The 19,842-nt window shown below is 39.0% G+C and overlaps 1 protein-coding gene and 1 long non-coding RNA gene across 2 annotated transcripts in view; one reads left to right on the forward strand and one right to left on the reverse strand.

Annotated features, from left to right (window-relative positions):
• LOC126485841 (uncharacterized) overlaps window positions 1–19,842 on the forward strand; it is a 95,825-nt gene that overhangs the window by 48,073 nt on the left and 27,910 nt on the right. The gene's annotated exons all lie outside the window — the stretch shown is intronic.
• The window catches only part of LOC126485814 (RING-type E3 ubiquitin-protein ligase PPIL2), an 81,999-nt gene that overhangs the window by 9,524 nt on the left and 52,633 nt on the right, over window positions 1–19,842 (reverse strand). Inside the window, exons 8-10 of the mRNA XM_050108904.1 lie at window positions 6,574–6,725; window positions 6,170–6,359; window positions 326–462 (exon numbers count right to left, since the gene is read on the reverse strand). Coding sequence (XP_049964861.1) covers window positions 326–462; window positions 6,170–6,359; window positions 6,574–6,725 — 479 coding nt within the window. The remainder of the gene's footprint in view (window positions 1–325; window positions 463–6,169; window positions 6,360–6,573; window positions 6,726–19,842) is intronic.

The following is a 19,842-nucleotide window of genomic DNA, read 5'->3' on the forward strand; positions in this document are numbered from 1 at the left end:
AATAAAATGTTTCAGTATTTCTGCTTGTAAGTCTTGCATACAATTAATAAATTATGTGGTGCTATTATTGTCACTGCAAGGTGTTTTATTTTTAAATTTTTTTTTTAAATTCAAGAAGTACTATTTATCCTTCAAAAAGCAGCTCGTAACTTCCCTTCCCAAGACTGAGTGAAACCTTTTGTAGAGCTCTTATTCAGGAAAAAGTCCTTAATGGCACCAAAAACCGAGCCTACATCTACTATGACTATTCATCTATGGAAATGTGTGCTGATTTTTATTAAAATAATGTACAATAAGTAATACTGTTACCGAAAAGATTACTTACTTTGAAATTTCTTCCATGTTGATATATTTACCAACACCTTCTCTGAAGACTTTAAGATTCCCACCTGCTGATTTTTTCTTTAGCTCTTTAGCTGCGGCTTCTGCCTTTCTGGCTTCTTCTTCTCTCTCAGCAATCAGCTGAAATAACAAAAACATTCTCAATGTTTTAAACCAATTTTGATTTTAGGATAAATATTACACATTCAGTGTGCAAAGTTTGGTATGACCAAATTCGTCCCAGCCGATAGAAACTGAGAAGCTGAATCAATTTCTAGGTCAAGGCTAGTCATAGAATACAATTCTCCTCTTCTTCGGTGTTGACCAACGCCTGGGTTTATACCAAAACTATATTGACAAGCTCTAACAGTTGTAGCTGAACATTTAAAAGGGCCGATCAGTTTGGGCACCTCATAAAAGATATAAAAGGCAGGCTTCTCCAATAGGATCATACCTAGTACAGTACTGTGATGCTCACACCGACCTACAGAGTGAGGACAATTTTACTTAAAGGATAAACTCTGACGAGGCACACCCTTTCTAGCACTTGTGTATCATAGTCTCTGCTTCTCTCCTATCTTTCAGAGAGAGAAAAAATAAGGATGATTCCATAATGATGTTACAAACTTTCAGAGCTGATACAGAAGGGTAAATGTATCAGTTTTTAAATATATCAGTTTGAGGTAAGGGACTCTAGTCTGGAAACAACTGAGTTGAAAGTTGTTTTGATACCTCTAACAGCTGACCTCTTCTGCTGCAAGCTCTTTGCTTTCTGTATTTTTGCAGGAGGTAGTATGAACCAAAACAAGAAAAAATTGTCTATTGAACATGGGCTCTAAAATGCATACCTTAAAAGCTATGAACACTAGTTCAGTAGAAGAGATGCATTTCACAGTTGCAAAGATTCATAGCTCTTAAGGGATGCAATTTAGAGCCCATGTTACTGGAATTTTTTTCCCCTTTTTTTGGTCCATACTACCTTCTCCCAAAATATGGAGAGCAAAGAGCTTCCAGTAGAAGAGATTCACTGTCAGAGGTGTTGTTATTGTGGTCTTCAGTCCTGTGCAAGTTTCTTCATCTCCCAGTATGTACTGCAGCCTACATCCTTCTGAATCTGCTTAGTGTATTCATCTCTTGGTGTCCCTCTACGATTTTTACCCTCCACTCTGCCCTCCAATACTAAATTGGTGATCCCTTGATGCCTCAGAACATGTCCTACCAACCGATCCCTTCTTCTAGTCAAGTTGTGCCACAAACTCCTTTTCTCCCCAAGTCTATTCAGTACCTCATTAGTTATGTGATCTATCCATCTAATCTTCAGCATACTTCTGTAGCACCACATTTCGAAAGCTTCTATTCTCTTCTTGCCCAAACTACTTATCGCCCATGTTTCACTTCCGTACATATACATACAAATACTTTCAAAAACGACTTCCTGATACTTAAATCTATACTTGATGTTAATAAATTTCTCTTCTTCAGAAACACTTTCTTTGCCATTGCCAGTCTACATTTTATATCCTCTCTACTTCGACCATCATCAGTTATTTTGCTCCCCAAATAGCAAAACTCGTTTACTACTTTAAGTGTCTCATTTCCTAATCTAATTCCCTCAGCATCACCCGAGTTAACTCGACTACATTCCATTATCCTCGTTTTGCTTTTGTTGATGTTCATCTTATATCGTCCTTTCATGACACTGTCCATTCCATTCAACTGCTCTTCCAAGTCCTTTGCTGTCTCTGACAGAATTACAATGTCATCGGCGAACCTTAAAGTTTTTATTTCTTCTCCATGGATTTTAATACCTACTCCGAATTTTTCTTTTGTTTCTTTTACTGCTTGCACAATATACAGATTGAACAACATCCGGGAGAGGCTACAACCCTGTCTCACTCCCTTCCCAACCACTGCTTCCCTTTCATGTCCCTCGACTCTTATAACTGCCATCTGGTTTCTGTACAAATTGTAAATAGCCTTTCGCTCCGTGTATTTTACACCTGCCGCCTTCAGAATTTGAAAGAGAGTATTCCAGTCAACATTGTCAAAGCTTTCTCTAGCTCTGCGAATGCTAGAAATGTAGGTTTGCCTTTTCTTAATCTAGCTTCTAAAATAAGTCGTAGAGTCAGTATTGCCTCACATGTTCCCATATTTCTACAGAATCCAAACTGATCTTCCCCGAGGTCGGCTTCTACCAGTTTTTCCATTCGTCTGTAAAGAATTCGCGTTAGTATTTTGCAGCCGTGACTTATTAAACTGATAGTGCGGTAATTTTCACATCTGTCAACGCCTGCTTTCTTTGGGATTGGAATTATTATATTCTTCTTGAAGTCTGAGGGTATTTCGCCTGTCTCATACATTTTGCTCACCAGATGGTAGAGTTTTGTCAGGACTGGCTCTCCTAAGGCTGTCAGTAGTTCAAATGGAATGTTATCTACTCCCGGGGCCTTCTTTCAACTTAGGTCTTTCAGTGCTCTATCAAACTCTTCACGCAGTATGATATCTCCAATTTCATCTTCATTTACATCCTCTTCCATTTCTATAACATTGCCCTCAAGTACATCGCCCTTGTATAGACCCTCTATATACTCCTTCCACCTTTCTGCTTTCCCTTCTTTGCTTAGAACTGGGTTTCCATCTGAGCTCTTGATATTCATACAAGTGGTTCTCTTTTCTCCAAAGGTCTCTTTAATTTTCCTGTAGGCAGTATCTATCTTACCCCTCGTGAGATAAGCCTCTACATCCTTACATTTGTCTTCTAGCCATGCCTGCTTAGCCATTTTGCACTTCCTGTCGATCTCATTTTTGAGACGTTTGTATTCCTTTTTGCCTGCTTCATTTACTGCATTTTTATATTTTCTCCTTTTGTCAATTAAATGCAATATTTCTTCTGTCACCCACGGATTTATACTAGCCCTCGTCTTTTTACCTACTTGATCCTCTGCTGCCTTCACTACTTCATCCCTCAAAGCTACCCATTCTTCTACTGTATTTCTTTCCCCCATTCTTGTCAATTGTTCCCTTATGCTCTCCCTGAAACTCTGTACAACCCCTGGTTCTTTCAGTTTATCCAGGTCCCATCTCCTTAAATTCCCACCTTTTTGCAGTTTCTTCAGTTTTAATCTACAGTTCATAATCAATAGATTGTGGTCAGAGTCCACATCTGCCCCTGGAAATGTCTTACAATTTAAAACCTGGTTACTAAATCTCTGTCTTACCATTATATAATCTATCTGAAACCTGTCAGTATCTCCAGGCTTCTTCCATGTATACAACCTTCTTTTATGATTCTTGAACCAAGTGTTAGCTATGATTAAGTTGTGCTCTGTGCAAAATTCCACCAGGCGGCTTCCTCTTTCATTTCTGGTATCTGAATGGTATTCTGTTATAACTTTCAACTTCTTGTTTCTGGACCGTGTTCGATTACCTCATACTGGTATAATTACCCTTTTCCATCATCCCTGAAAGTTTGTAACCTCATAAATATATATTAGCATAAAATAGTTACTTCTTATGTTTCATATGTGAATGAGAAAGGAAACGTTCTTTCCGTAACTTAAATCACAGTCTTTCCTTTGCATAGTGCCCAGGGTAGCTGTCATTTCCATTTGTGAAATACAGCAAAATATGATATTTTGTTAACAAGGGGAAAAAAGCCAGTCAGTATAACAGTGTTTCATTAACATTCCTGATGATTGCTTCTTTCGTGAACTTACATGAAACTTGCTATGTACTACGCAATTAAAAAAAAAAAAAAACATGAGATGAATTAGTTGATTACTTAATCAGGTCAAATTAGGGTTTACTGTCCTATTGATGATGAGGTCGTTAGAGACTGAGCACAAGCTTGGCTATGTCTTTTTATAAGAACCATGCTGTCCTTTCATAAGTAGTAGTTTTGGGAAACCATAAAAAACCCAAATTTAGATGGTCTTGCTGGATTTCATGTCTTATCCTTCCAAACGCAAAGTCCAAGTTTTAACCACTGTACCATCTTACTCAATGACTCTGGAATAAACCATTCAAAACAGCAGAGGTTTTTCTTATGTATTTCTAAAGTGTGTTACTGCTGTGTTGGGATGAATAGTTCTGCAGCATAACATACATTGTCTTGCCACACTCACCAAAAACAGTTTATTGGATGAGTCAGGGTATGTATTCTAGGAATAACTATGTGTGTCTGTGTGAGTCTAGAGTACAAGTTTTCAGCATTATTACAGAAAATGGGAAAGGTCAGTTTACTTACATATGACTGTGTTTGTAAGTGGGACATGGATTAGTTGTTGTAACTCCAGGAATGGTTGGTGTTCAGTGCTAGCATGAGGCAGTGAACACTGTTGGGACGTCCCAAAACAAATTTTTGAGTCTGGACTTCCTATCAAGTGACAGGAGACATTCAAATACAGGGAAGAGGTTGTTCTCTTAGTTACAACCAATTAGAATTGGCAGTAGTAAGCAAATCTACTGCAGTGAGATTCTAAAGGATAAAAGAACAGTTCACAAATATCTTCATGACAATGACCATGCACTTAGGCCCATGGCTTGTTACGCATGGTTTTTGTGAAGGTAGAATGTTGATGTGCATTGGTGGTAAAGGTGAGGAACGAAAAATATTTAGCTGAAAAATTCTGTGACATCACTAAGGATATGAGCAGACTTTGTAAGTTATGCTGCACTTCCAGAAGAGAATGAGCATGTTGTTGAAAATGATGTGGTCAACTTCAACTTGTGCATTACAACTCGTACAAAATGTTACCCACCTCTCCTTTCCATCTCTCAAAACCAGTTAATCTGAATTTTTTGTGTGGGAAGTATTCCTCCAATACACCCTTTGGCCCAACAATCCCTCTGACATCAATCTCTACTAGTTCCCATTCTACAAGCAGCTCCATACTTCTTCCCCTTCCCCTGCTGTCCTCTCACTCATCAATATTTTACTCCTCACTGCTTCATCCTGACATTCTCATTCTGACTCCATTCATTATTCTAAAAGTCTATGAACCACTTCCACACAGTGTTTTCAGCTGTCATTCTCTCTTTACTCTATTCTGTATCCCCAACAGCTCTTACATTACTTTGTACAACACACTACTCCATCAGCCTCCACCAGGCTGATCTTGCTAGTGCCATAATCCTTCTCACTGACATTGCCATCCCTCCTCCTCCATACCACTGTTACTCCCTTCCTTTTGAAGAGACCCTTGTTAATTTATACACTACAATGAGACACTGTAGCTGTGTACCTGAGTGTTATGAATAAAAATGTGAGTTCCTAAGCTGAGTTATCATGTTCCAGTTAATTCTATATGCTAATGTACAAATCAGTGCCTACACAATACAGTCCTCATTTATTCCATTGTTTGCATTTTCAGTACAGTGTAAAAATAAAAGTATTCAACACAAACGTTTATTAATATTATGAAGAGTATAGATTGTTATCCACAATAAGGATGACACACTGAGTTGCAGACAGGCACAACAAAAACACTGTTACATAGTCAGCTTTCAGCCAAGCCTTCTTAAGAAAGAAACACACAACACAACACAACACAACACAACACACACACACACACACACACACACACACACACACACGACCACTATCTCTGACTTCTCCACCATGTAACAATCTTTTCTTCGTACCTGTCTGCAACTCAACGTGTCATCTTTATTATGATTAGAATCTATCCTTCTCATAATATTGTTGATATTCTATCCTGGACTTTCCATTTTTTTGAATACAATGGTTTAACATCTTTGGTAAATCTAAATAAACACTTACAAACTAAGCAAACTAAAGAAATACTGGTGAAACCAGAATACTATTACTTCTTTTACAGTAATATACCTGTTCGTCTGCTTCTTGGTAAGGGTCAACAAATACTTGTGCCTTTTCAATAATAATATCTTCAATTGGTCTGTCTTTGTTATCCGTTTCAATGCGTTCCATAGCAGTCAAAGTATCAAGTCCACCAACAACTCTTCCAAAGACACTATGCTTACCATCTAAGTGCCGGCAAGAACGGTATGTGATAAAACTGTAAAACAAAGCATACATGTAATGATTTTAATTTTTTAATAATGTAACAAAAATTTAATTTACACATGTTTCATAACTCTACTAAGCGATCCTTGTCACAAGTGATGCTAATCCTTCCTGTTTCACATTCTGTCATTTCAGTCCACTGTTAGTGCGGGGATTAATAGTTTTAATGGTTTACTGCAGATACTCTGTGTAAAACTTTTACTTACAACTGTGATCCATTTGTGTTTGGGCCAGAGTTTGCCATTGACAGTATTCCTCTACCAGTATGCTGGAGATTTGGTTTAAAATGATCTTCAAATGGCTTTCCCCAAATAGATTCACCACCTTGGCCAGTTGCTGTTGGGTCACCTCCTTGTATCTAAACAGAACACGATCATAAATACAACTGTGACATGTACAGTTCCTCAATCCCTTAATTAAAATATTTATCACATACTGAAACAACAACAGAAAGAAAAAAAAAAAAAAAAACTCTTAACAAGTGGCTTTTCTTAAAGTTTAGGTTCCAAATGGACTTTATAATGTGTGAAAACCTTTGGGCTAGAAAGATGTGTAGGGACAAAAAATGTCACTAGGAAACGCATTCTGAGGGGAGGAGAGACACAAACATATGCCAAAGTGTGTGCAACTAAGTTTCAAGTTAAATATTCAGCAGCCAAGGGGTTGTAGTAGCTGCTCCAACTTTAACTGTGACTTCCATGTACTGAACCTGACAAAACACATCCAGCAACATGTCTGTGTGATTGGATAGTGAGAGGTATTGAGGAACAACGAAAACAGATTTTTCAGTGTATGACTGATAGAATATCACAAACATTGTTTTAGAAGCAACCATAATGTATCAGGACATGACATGTTAACTTGACTTAATAAAACATTGCAAAGTGCAGCCTTTTTGGGTAAATTCAAGAGGCTTGTTAATGTGTTTCTGTAACTTTGCTCAGTTGTCCATTTTATACAATCACTGTATTATTTAATCATAAGGGGAGTATTACAGTGGTTATCATGAACATGAATATTTGAAAATGGTTTGGAGCTCTTACTGAGCAAATAAAGTAGTTAGAATAAGTAACATTGGAAAATACTAATGAGTTACAAGAATACATCTATGAATTATGAGAACAATAAGTAAAATTGGGAAAGGTAATGATGGAACTAAAGACTGATTGAGCACATTTTTCAGTGTGTTGCAAATTAACATACAAAATTACTTAAGACCAAATGCAAAATTCTAACTGAGAAGTACGGCAAGAAAGAAATGAAATAATATAATATTACATAGCGTTTTCTCATCCACAAAACAAGTGGGTCTATCACACCATGAGGTTTGAGTTACTTGCCCTTCCTTTTTAACACTTCCAGCCTATTGCTCTCTCCTTTCTGAGTAACGAACTACTAGTTCCAAAAACTTCTATAGTGTCAAGTACTTCTCTCTTCTATTGGCACCACTAAATATTTCACTTTGTGAAACTCAGCAATGGCCAGCAATTATGTCTTGTATGTTTATAAGTTTTAATTATTAAAAGGGTTTGAAAATGCTAGTATCAGTTAATGATTAAATGAAAGAATAGTGGCAAATATACAAGGGACATTTTTCTCAATTAGAAAATCAATGGGACACAGCCAGTCCCATTTGCTATACTGCAACTTGGCACATGAGGAGAGAAAGGTGTCTTACTTTGAAAAAGTGGAGTTATGTGAATTGTACCAGTGTAACAGCCCTTCAATTAAAACAGATACTATGCTTTTTGAGACACATCAGATGGACATATGGTTAACAGTGAATAACGTGATGGAAAAGATTCTGATTATAGTGTATCATCCTGCTTTCCTCAATCTCCACCAGCCCCTGTCTCACTCACACCAACATCCACCCCTGTCCCTGTGACCCCCACTTATGTCATTTTACACTCACACCAACCTCCACAAAGTCTCTCTTTCCTCTGTTATGTCATTCCCTCCAAGCCCACTCCTCCACATCAATGCGCACCTCATGCAACTCCCCCTCCTTGCACCAGCCTGAGATCACTGGTGCCATGCTCCTGTTCTGTGTGCATGCTTCCCCCCCCCCCCCCCCCCTTCCAGCCACAGTTTACTCACTTCCTTTCCCCCCTCCTCCACGCCACCTTATACACACATAACAGTAGTACAGCTGCAATTTCAGTGTAATGTAGTCACTTAGGACATTCCTACAACCATCAAAAAGAAACTGAAAGTATATCTATTTAAAAAAGCGGATAAAAATTATCTTAATGCCTTTTTAAGAGACAGTCTCCATTCTTCCGATCTGATCACATAAGCGTAGAAAAGTTGTGGAATGATTTCAAAGAGATAGTATCGACAGCAGTTGAGAGATATATACCACATAAATTAATAAGTGATGGGACTGATCCCCCATGGTACACAAAACGGGTCAGATCGATGTTGCAGAAGCAGCGAAAAAAGCGTGCCAAATTTAAAACAATGCAAAATCCCCAAGACTGGCAAAGTTTTGCAGAAATTCTAAATATAGCGCATACTTCAATGTGAGATGCTTTCAATAATTTCCACAACAAAACTCTGTCCCAAAATCTGGTAGAAAACCCAAAGAAATTCTGGTCAGACATAAAGTACAACAGTGGCAAGATGCAGTCAATACCTTCACTGCGCAATAACAACGGTGAAGTCACTGATGACAGTTCCACTAAAGCAGAGTTATTAAACATGATTTTCCAAAACTCCTTCACCAAAGATGACGAAGTAAATATTCCTGAATTTCAATCGAGAACAACTGCCAGGATGAGAAACATAGAAATAGATATCCTCAGTGTCGCAAAACAGCTTAAATCACTTAATAAAAGCAAGGCTTCCAGTTCAGATTCTATACCTGTCAGTTTTCTCTCAGAGTATACTTATACAATAGCTCCATATTTAGCAATTATATACAACCACTTGCTCACAGAAAGATCCATACCTAAAAACTGGAAAATTGCTCAAGTCACACCAATACCCAAAAAGAGAAGTAGGAGTAATCTTTGAATTACAGGCCCATATCACTTACATCGATTTGCTGTAGAGTTTTGGAACATATGCTGTATTCGAACATTATGAAGTACCTCGAAGAAAACGATTTATTGGCACTTAGTCAGCATGGATTCAGAAAATATCATTCTTCCGAAACACAGCTCCTTATACTCATGAAGTAATGAGTACTATCGACAGGGGATGTCAAATTGATTCCACATTTTCAGATTTCCAGAAGGCTTTCGACACCATTCCTCACAAGCGTCTTCTAACCGAACTGCGTGCCTACGGAATATCACCTCAGTTGTGCGACTGTATTCATGATTTCCTGTCAGAAAGGTCACAGTTTGTAGTAATAGACAGAAAGTCATCGATTAAAACAGAAATAATATCCAGCGTTCCCCAAGGACGTGTTATAGGCCCTCTATTGTTCCTGATCTGTATTAACGACACAGGAGACAATCTCAGTAGCCGTCTTAGATTTTTTGCAGATGATGCTGCCATTTACCGTCTTGTCAAGTCATTGGATGACCAAAACGAATTGCAAAATAATTTGGATAAGACATCTGTGTGGTGTGAAAAGTGGCAATTGACCCTGAACAAAGAAAAGTATGAAGTTATTCACATGAGTACTAAAAGAAATCCACTAAATTTCTATTATGTGATAAGTCACACAAATCTGAAGGCTGTAGATTCAACTAAACACTTAGGGATTATAATGAAAAATACAATAAATTGGAACTATCACATAGATAATGTAATGGGTACAACCAACCAAAAACTGTGATTCATTGGCAGAACACTTAGAAGGTGCAACAGGTCTACTAAAGAGACTTACACCACACTTGTCCACCCTATTGTGGAGTACTGCTGTGCGGTGTGGGATCCACATCAGATGGGACTGACGGATGACATCGAAGTATTATCGCGCAGTAGGGGAGATAATGCCACAGACATGATACGTGAATTGGAGTGGCAAAGGCATTTTTTGTTGCGACAGGATCTTCTCATGAAATTTCAATCACCAGTTTTCTCCTCCAATTGCGAAAACATTCTGTTGGCACCCACCTGCATAGGGAGACATGATTATCACGACAAAATAAGAGAAATCAGGGCTCGCATAGAAAAACTTAAGTGCTTGTTTTCTCGCGCACCGTTCGAGAATGGAACGGTGGAGAGACAGCTTGAAGCTAGTTCACTGAACCCTCTGCCAGGCACTTGATTGTGAGTAGCAGAGTAATCACGTAGATGTAGATGTGGGATGATATGGCCACACATATATTCTGTAATTGCCTCTGACATTGTCTGGAAGCTTAGCAACATTTCCTTATTTATGTGCTTATCAGTGACTCAATACAGTGTTGATCAGAGCTGGCATAAGATGGAAAGCAACAGTCCGCTGAAGAGTAGCCAGAACATTGACAGGGTTTGTTTACAAGCCTTTTACAGTACTATATCACTCATATATGTACACTATGATAATACCTTTTATGCCTTAGTGTCTATGTGGGTTGTGGCAACAATGTACGCTATGTGATCAAAAGTACCCGGACACCTGGGTTAAAATGACTTGTTAGTTCATGGTGCTCTCCATCAGTAATGCTGGAATTCAAGTGGTCTTGGTCCACCCTTAGCCTTGATGACAGCTTCCACATTCGCAGGCATATGTTCAATCAGGTGCTGGAAGATTTCTTGGGGATAGGTAGCCCATTCTTCACAGAGTGCTGCACTGACGAGAGGTATTGATGTCAGTAGGTGAAGCGTGGCACGAAGTCGGCATTCCAAAACATCCCAAAGGTGTTTTATAGAATTCAGGTCAGGACTCTGTGCAGGCCAGTCCATTACAGGGATGTTACTGTCGTGTAACCATTCCACCACAGGCCGTGCATATGAACAGGTGTTCAATCGTGTTGAAAGATGCAATCGCCATCTCTGAATTGCTCTTGAACAGTTGGTCTTTAAAACATCAATGTAGGTCTGTACTGTGATAGTGCCACACAAAACAAGGGGTGGAAACCCCCTCCATGAAAAACATGACCACACCATAACACCACCACCACCTAATTTTATAGTTGGCACAACACATGCTGGCAGATGACATTCACTAGGCATTCGGCATATCCACACTCTGCCATCGGATCGCCACATTGTACACTGTGATTCGTCACCCCACACAACGTTTTTCCACTGTTCAGTCGTCCAATGTTTACGCTCCTTACACCAAGCGAGGTGTCATTTGGCATTTACCAGCGTAATGCATGGCTTATGAGGAGCCGCTCTCGGCCATGAAATCAAAGTTTCCTCACTTCCCACCTAACTGTCACATTTCCACTTTACTGTCACATCAGAAGCAGTGAACCTAGGGATTTTTAGGAATGTGGAAATCTTGCATACAGATGTATGACACAAGTGACACACAATCACCTGACCACGTTTGAAGTCCGTGAGTTCCGCGGAGTGCCCCATTCTGCTCTCTCATACTGCCAAATGACTACTGAGGTCGCTGGTATGGAGTACCTGGCAGTAGGTGGCAGCACAATGCACCTAATGTGATAATGTGAAAAACATGTTTTTGGGGGTGTCTGGGTACTTTTGATCACATAGTGTATCTAACAATGAAATTAAATGTCCAAGTAGCTTTGGACAGAAAGATTAGGGTTGTAGGTCCTGTTGATGATGACATTACAAATGGAGCACAAGCTCAAAATGAATAAGAATGCGGAATTCAATTTTTTTTAAGTAACCATCTCAACATTTGTCTTATGAGATTGATGAAAACCACACACAATCTATATTTAGTTAGCTGGATGGAGTTTGAATCCTGCCATATGAGAGTTAAGTGCCAATGGCACTGGAGCGTCTCTCTTAGAGTGGAGGGGGGAAGAAAAGCACATCCAGGGTGGAAGACTAAAAGCATCTTAAGTGATGGCAATGGTATTGTAATGCTTCTGTTTGTAAATTTTGGTTTTACAAACAACAGGTGTTTATGTAGTTAGTGAGTTTGATAAACAGTGCAACAGAAGACTAGAAAACTGCATATCAGTGTGACATGCTGAACCTCAACTAGGCACTACAGAGCAAATGTATTGGTGGATTTAGACATGGTACCAATTTTATGTTGAAGATGAGTAGACTTATCAAATTTTTGATGAGTCAATCGGACAGAACACGTAGGGCATATGGAAACCACTTTGTAGAAAGAAATGGCTTCAAAAGAAATATCATCAGGCTGGTCTCAAGTTTAATGAGAAGATGAATAATCTGCTGACTATCTTGCACAACTAAATTTCATTCAGTCAGAGAAAATCCATGACAGCTAAAGTGGGCCTGATGCAGCTGCTTTGTGTGTCTGACATGACTAAATAATGTAATATTGTGTATGTTTCCATGGCAACACCTCAATGTTGCACAATTCTAGGCAACTACGAGGGTAATCCCAAAAGTAAGATCGCCTATTTTTTTATAAGTACATAGACCTGTTTATTTCTACAATGGTTAACGTCAGTTTAGAGCTTGAACACTTAGCTATTTTTCGACATAATCACCATTTCTGTCGATGCATTTTTGTAGACGCTGTGGCAGTTTTTGTATGCCCATGTCATACCAGCTCGCCGCCATGCTGTTCAGTAAGTTATGAACCTCTTCTTTCACCTCCTCGTCGGAGGTGAAGTGCTGGGACCACAATTAATGCCACAGGTAGTGTGAGACTCTGAAAAAACTCAAAACGGGCAATTCAGAACCGAAGAAGAGGAATGTTGAGCAAGGGCGTACACATTCTCCATGACAACGCTCGCCCACACATCGCTCGGCATACTGTTGCTCTCCTGCATCAGTTTCAGTGGAACATAATCACCCACCCACCCTATAGTCCTGACTTGGCGCCCAGTGACTATCACCTGTTCCCTAGGTTAAAAGAACATTTAGCCAGAACGCGATTCAGCATGACGGTGAGCTGGTATGACATGGGCATACCATGGGAATACAAAAACTGCCACAGCATCTACAAAAATGCATCAATTATGTTGAAAAATAGCTAAATGTTCAAGCTGTAAACTGATGTAAACCATTGTAGAAATAAAGAGGTCTATGTACTTAAAAAATAGAAGACCTTACTTTTGGGATTACCCTCGTATGTTTCCAGTTAGTGTTGCTACAGAATTTTGCAATTCACAGTTCAAAGCTGGCAACAGTGATACTGCCTGTAAGGGATCTTCTCTCACTGAACTGAATATATGTATGGTACTATGCAGTAATTTACCCAGCATGGATTTTGAGAGGAACCTACAGTGTAACATGGACTCTGAAACGTTGCACAACTTGGCATATGTTACATATACAAATAATTGCCAGGGGTGAGAGAAGTGACAAATCCCAAAGAAATCTAAGGACCAACTGAGGAATGAATCCTGAGCATTTGAACTTGTAGTCTGACATTTACCAATTAGCCACTGAAGCATTATTTACAACCATAGTATCATGCAATAAGATTTGAGGCAACTGACAAAAAAAGTATGTAAAAGTATTTGTTTGCTTTTTCAACAATCTTTCTCAACAACAAAGGTTTTACTGAACACAAATTAAGTACAAATATAGCACACAGAAAATAACAGATCATGATTGTTCTTGAGCTTAACAGAAACAAAAAAACTTCTAAAGGCTGATATGTCTTAGTAATGAAAGTACTCTAAGAGATTTACAAAATAACTCAAACATCGGTGCCGGAGAAAACTGTAGCTCGGTCAGGCTAGGGAGCACTCTTTAATACGAACCACATGCCACACACATGCTGCTGATGCACTCACGTCAGGCACAAGATGTGGCTGAACGGAGAACAAAGATGGAACCACATTAGGAAAACAGCCATGTTCATGCGCAAGACAAAAGTCGACAACTGGGAATAACAGGATACAAACCCATGTCTGGGAAGTAGTCAGTTATCACAAGATTGTAATAAGTAAGTCCATTGGAGAGGACATAGTACATATCATTGAGCTGAGACACAAGAGGCAAAGACAGTCCATGATACTCCTTAAACCTGCCTTTGTTGTTTACCTATGTGACATGACACCAGGATATGTATCACTCCATGCCATGCCTAGAGACCAAGCAGGGCATATGCGTAATTATATCAATGGAATGACTGATACGACTGGCAGGATGACTGGAGTATTAGCCCTTGTAATTGCCATCATCAGCCACATCATCGGCTACACTTGTTGCAAATATAGTCACTTCTGTGCTGACATGCTGGTATTACTAGAGGTCATTTGAACTGATATTGCTCAATATTTGGTACATAGGACATCAGCAACTGAAAGGCATGATAATTTGGTGAGATCTGCTTCATTTGAATTAATTATTTATTCAAACCATGGCTGGTTTTAGGATTTTAAAATACCATCTCCAGGTGTATGAAATTATTGTATTTGGTAACACACAAAATGCACTCAGGCCAGTCAGTGTAAGAGATCCAATCACTGTACGTTGGCATAAAACGTCCGCCATCGAGCAGCCGCGTGGTAAGGACACCAGCCATTACTCATATGATAGATAGCCCTTCTTGCACCTCAGATAGGTGCCCTTTTACGTGTTCCTTTATCTGATTTGTTCCTTCTGTATTCAACTCACTTGATGCAGTAGCCATAGCTGGAAAAGCTGCTAGATCATTCTATCCTATGACCGAGAATCAAAACACAATTTTTTTCGAAAATGCGCTGATTTTATCACTTGATGACATCACTGATTCACACCGTGTCTGTGTATTTGAATTCAAAGCATTCAGTGTGTTGAAAATATTGGGAGAGGTACACCAGCTCACCACACCAAACAGGATTATTATGACATTCACAATAATCAAACTTATTGTTGTCAGATTCAAAAAATTCAAGTAATTAGTCTTTGCTCTAGAATTATGGTAAGTATTTTTCCTTTGGAAAGCCAATGGACTTTGCTGTGGAATAACACCACTTTATGATCTGCACCCATTTCTTTGCACAGTTTCTCAAATACTCATAATGATTTTACAAGATTAGTTTCTACATAGTTGAGCACTGAGAGAGAGAGAGAGAGAGAGAGAGAGAGAGAGAGAGAGAACAACTAACAACAGCATTTGAATGACATTAACTGAAAAATTTGCGTCCACAGTTCTCATCGTCAAAGCCTCTCTATGTAAAAAGCAATGAGTAGTTACTGCTGATTGGTTTTTATTCCACAGAAAAGTTAGAAACCTTTTTATATTTCCTGTTGTGGTAGCAGCACCATCAGTACATACAGCAATGCAATTTGTCTGTTATCTTGAAATAAACACTAAACTGCAGCAAATCAACTTTAGTGGTGACTGTTTTCAGTTCTTGACAAGACAGGTATTGCTCAATAATTTCTGATTCTAAATCTCACAGATGATAACTGAGCTTTCCCAGAAATACCGGTGCTTTCATCTAACTGGAGAGCAAATTGCATGTTTGTTAAGTTTTTTATAATGTTACTTTGAAAATAAAGCGACAGGTCCGTGATGTGCTGTATCGTAAGATGGAGGTAGTTTTGAAATCTGATCAACTGCTTCCCTGCCCCCCCCCCCCCCTCCCCCAGAAAAAACATAGCAACAGCAATTTATTTACACTCATTCTCAGAAAAAAACAGAACACATCAAACAATTACGGGTAGGATGTTCATATTCGCAGGACATGCACATAAGTATGATCTGCAGAAATGATTAGCATTTGAACCATGTCGGCCCGTGGGTTCGAGGTCAACACTGACATTGCAGTGCAACACCACCTACCAGTAAAACACACCTGCAGCTCTCGTTGTTACTATAAACCAAATTGAGCAGACATGCAGGATGCCTTGCAGATGTATGTGTGAAACGTGCCATCAAATCAGTGTTTCAAGATGGCGCATTATTGGCGTGAGACAGTGCGATGCATCCATCCGAGAAATAGCTGCTTGTGTAGGACAAAGTGTTTCAGGAGTGCAAAGGGTGTGTGTCGAATAGTTCATGGAAGTCTGTAGAACAAAACGAGATGGGCCATGTCGAAACACACAAACCACCCCCGAAAAGTTCGACACTTTATCCAAATGGCATTCCAGGACAGATGCGCGTCCTCCTCAGCTCTGGCACAACAGTGTAACATATTGTACAGTACTAGGGCTGACAGTCGGTCACCATTTATTACGGCATGGGTTACGTGCACGTTGTCCACTTTTCCACCTACTTCTGATGAATGTGCAGGAACATGCTAGATGGCAAGGGTGTGTGGAACGACATCACTGGTGACAGGAATGGGATCAGATAGTGTTTTTGGATGAATCCATGTTCTGTTTGTTTGAAAATGATGGCCGCATTTTGGTTAGTATGCTGCAGACAGAGAGAGCGGCATCATAGTGACTGTCTTCACACAAGACATACAGCACTAACTCAGGCCTTATGGTGTGGGGTGCTATTGGGTGCAACCACAAATCACAGTTGGTTCCTGTCCAGGGATTGTGGCCAGTGTGATCTACGTGAATGACATCCTGCAGCCCATAGCCATACTCTTTTTGCACAACACCCCAGATGCCACTTTTTAGCAAGACAATGCACAACCACATGTTGCTGCATGAGTACTTGCCTTCTTGATGTCACAGGATGTCAGTTTTTTGCCCTGGTCTGCCAGATCACCGGGCTTGTCACCAACTGAAAATATGTAGGGTATGATGAAATGACAAGTGCAATGCTGTGACCCAATGCCAATCAACACAGATGAACTTTGCAACCAGGTGAATGCAGCAAGGACACCATTCACGCCTTCTACACATCAATACCATCAAGCATGGAACATGTTATCAGGGCCAATGGCAGACCCTCTGTCTACTAGGCAACAGGACACACAGAACCGAGGTGACTCAAATGCTAATCATTTCTGAAGAACATATTAATGTACATGTCCTTTGAATATGAATGTCCTACCTCTAGTTGTTCAAGGTGTTCTGTTTTTTTTTCTGAACATGTGTGCACATGCTAGTAAAATAACCTCTTCACTGATGTTATGGGTTTTCTGTTTGTTAGCAATCATTTCAGAAATGTTATCACAATAATGGAAATTTCTGAACGGAACAATATGTAAAATAAGGTAAAGGCAACCCCACTCACCTACTTAGGTCCACATATGGAGCACAGTAAAACATAACAGAAAACAGCAGTTTTCTGTCATGTTTTACTGTGCACCATGCACTTCTCCACTATAGGCGACGGTTGCCTTTCCCTTATTTTACATATTTCAGAAATTTCGAATTATACCAGAAAGGCTTTATCTGAGAGCTTTATTCATTTTTCCATCATGACAGGAGATGCGTCGATGGAAGTACACATATGTTGAAAATACTCTTGTGGTTTTTGAGAGATGCTGTGATGGTTTCATTCCAAATGCCTTTCCACTTTGTTATGTAACTCGGACCCATTAGACAACATTTTGCCGCACACCAAACATTTCAGTACAGGCCTGCCCTCCTCATCTGTCCATGTAAATCTGAAATTTATATATTCTCCTTTATAGTGGCTCTTATGTTGAACCTAGCTTGATCCTTGTTCTACATTTTTCTCATTAGTAGACAACAACGATGGCACAATTTCTGTTTTCTTTTGAATATTAGTATATTCATCTCCATTATCCTCAGATGTAGAAGAGCTGTTGACCTCTAAGACTTACTTTTCCCTTATTACAGATCTGCCCACAATAAAAGAGTGCACTAGCTACTAGCAAATATCCAAAAACTACTGAAATTAGTATAAAGTTGTACTGAGCAGTGAAACGGATGACACATGATGACTAATTACCAAAAAATAAAATGACTGGCAGTTAATGTCAGCCCTCTTATATACACAGCGAACTGAAAGAGGAATAATCCAGAATTTACAGAAATCCATTTTGAGAACCACTGACATTTATTACTGACACAGCTGACAATGCTCACAATTAGTCAAAGATAACAGGAGCCGCAGCAGCAAAGGATCAAATGACTTTTTTGGAAAAGATTTGGAATAAGGGAGTGTTCATTTTAGGGTTGAATGCATAAAATATGTAATTATTATGATATGATACATGTTCAAATGCATATAATCACATATAATAATGGACGATTTCTTGCAGACTGGGCTACTCCAAGAAACAATTTGTTAATAATTTTTTTATGATTTGGATATTTTATCTATGGAGGATTAAAAGACTTTAAAAATCTCAGGATGCACCTGCTATGTATTCGCGATACACCAATGTGTCACGACACGGTGATTGAAAAATATTGTCTTAAGCATTGAAGGTAACCTGGAGGAAACAGGAGCAGCAAAAATACTCACTCGTGTGGGGTCTGTGTAGGTTTTACAGTGCCATGACCAACCCTGGGTTAACAGAGTTTTCAGTCATGTAAACAAAGAGCTGAGTAGACTGCTTTCGACTAAAAGTCTGATACATGTGCTGTGTCGATTGCTGTAATTGGAAGATGTGGATACAAAAATCACTGAATGCACCTCAATAGGATGAACACCACGTAACCACAGAGATGGAGAAGTTAAATATCAGGGATTATAGACACTACCATAATTTCCACTTACAGTTACCATGAAGAATGGAGTTGCAATGTACGAATAAGTTGGACAAAAGTCAAAAATATTGAAACAAACAGTTTTTATGTCGATCAGAACCTAGAAGCATGTGGCTGTGAGATGTTACTGCAAAATATTTCTATGGTAATTGTAACAGCTGGATGGTTGGTTTGGGGGTATAAATGGACCAAACTATGGGGTCATCAGTCCCTTGATCGTAATAGTCTACAGATCTCCTCTAGGAGACTTTTAGCTATTTATAAGAAATCTAGATGCGTTATTCAGCTACCTGTCAGACAAGAAGAAGTAGTTAATAGTTTGTTGAGATTGCAATGCAGACTTCCTAAAAGATATGGCGAGGAAAAATAAACAAATAATTATTTGGGTCTTTCAATCTAATTTCAGTAGTCAACTGTTCAACTTGTATACAGCAAGACAGTAAGACACTGACTGCTAACATTTTTATATACAGTTCTCAGGCTGAAATAAATAATGTGTACGTAATTGTTCATGAACTGAATATGATGCACAATTAATGAAGAACAACAATATAGCATCTTAGAGCCCTGAGTCAGGTTCATACAAAGCAGCGAGGATTATTAATGAGAACTGGATCCAATGTTTTAAGAGTGAGCTAAAACAGGTGGTATGGGATATTATAGAAGGAGATGCTAATGTGAACTTCAGTTTATTCCATGATAAATTTGTGTCATACTTGAAAGTTACTTTCCTAAAAAGTTATCCAGAAATTCCTTAAAAACAAACAAACAAACAAGTAAGCCATGGATAACTAAGGGTACTAAAATCTCGCATATGAGGAAGACAGAAATTTATATAAGGTGGCATTACTTGTATACTACAAAAAATACTGTAAGATTTTAAGGAAAGTCAT

The sequence above is a fragment of the Schistocerca serialis genome, chromosome 1 (genome assembly GCF_023864345.2).
Source record: "Schistocerca serialis cubense isolate TAMUIC-IGC-003099 chromosome 1, iqSchSeri2.2, whole genome shotgun sequence".
NCBI lineage: Eukaryota > Metazoa > Arthropoda > Insecta > Orthoptera > Acrididae > Schistocerca > Schistocerca serialis.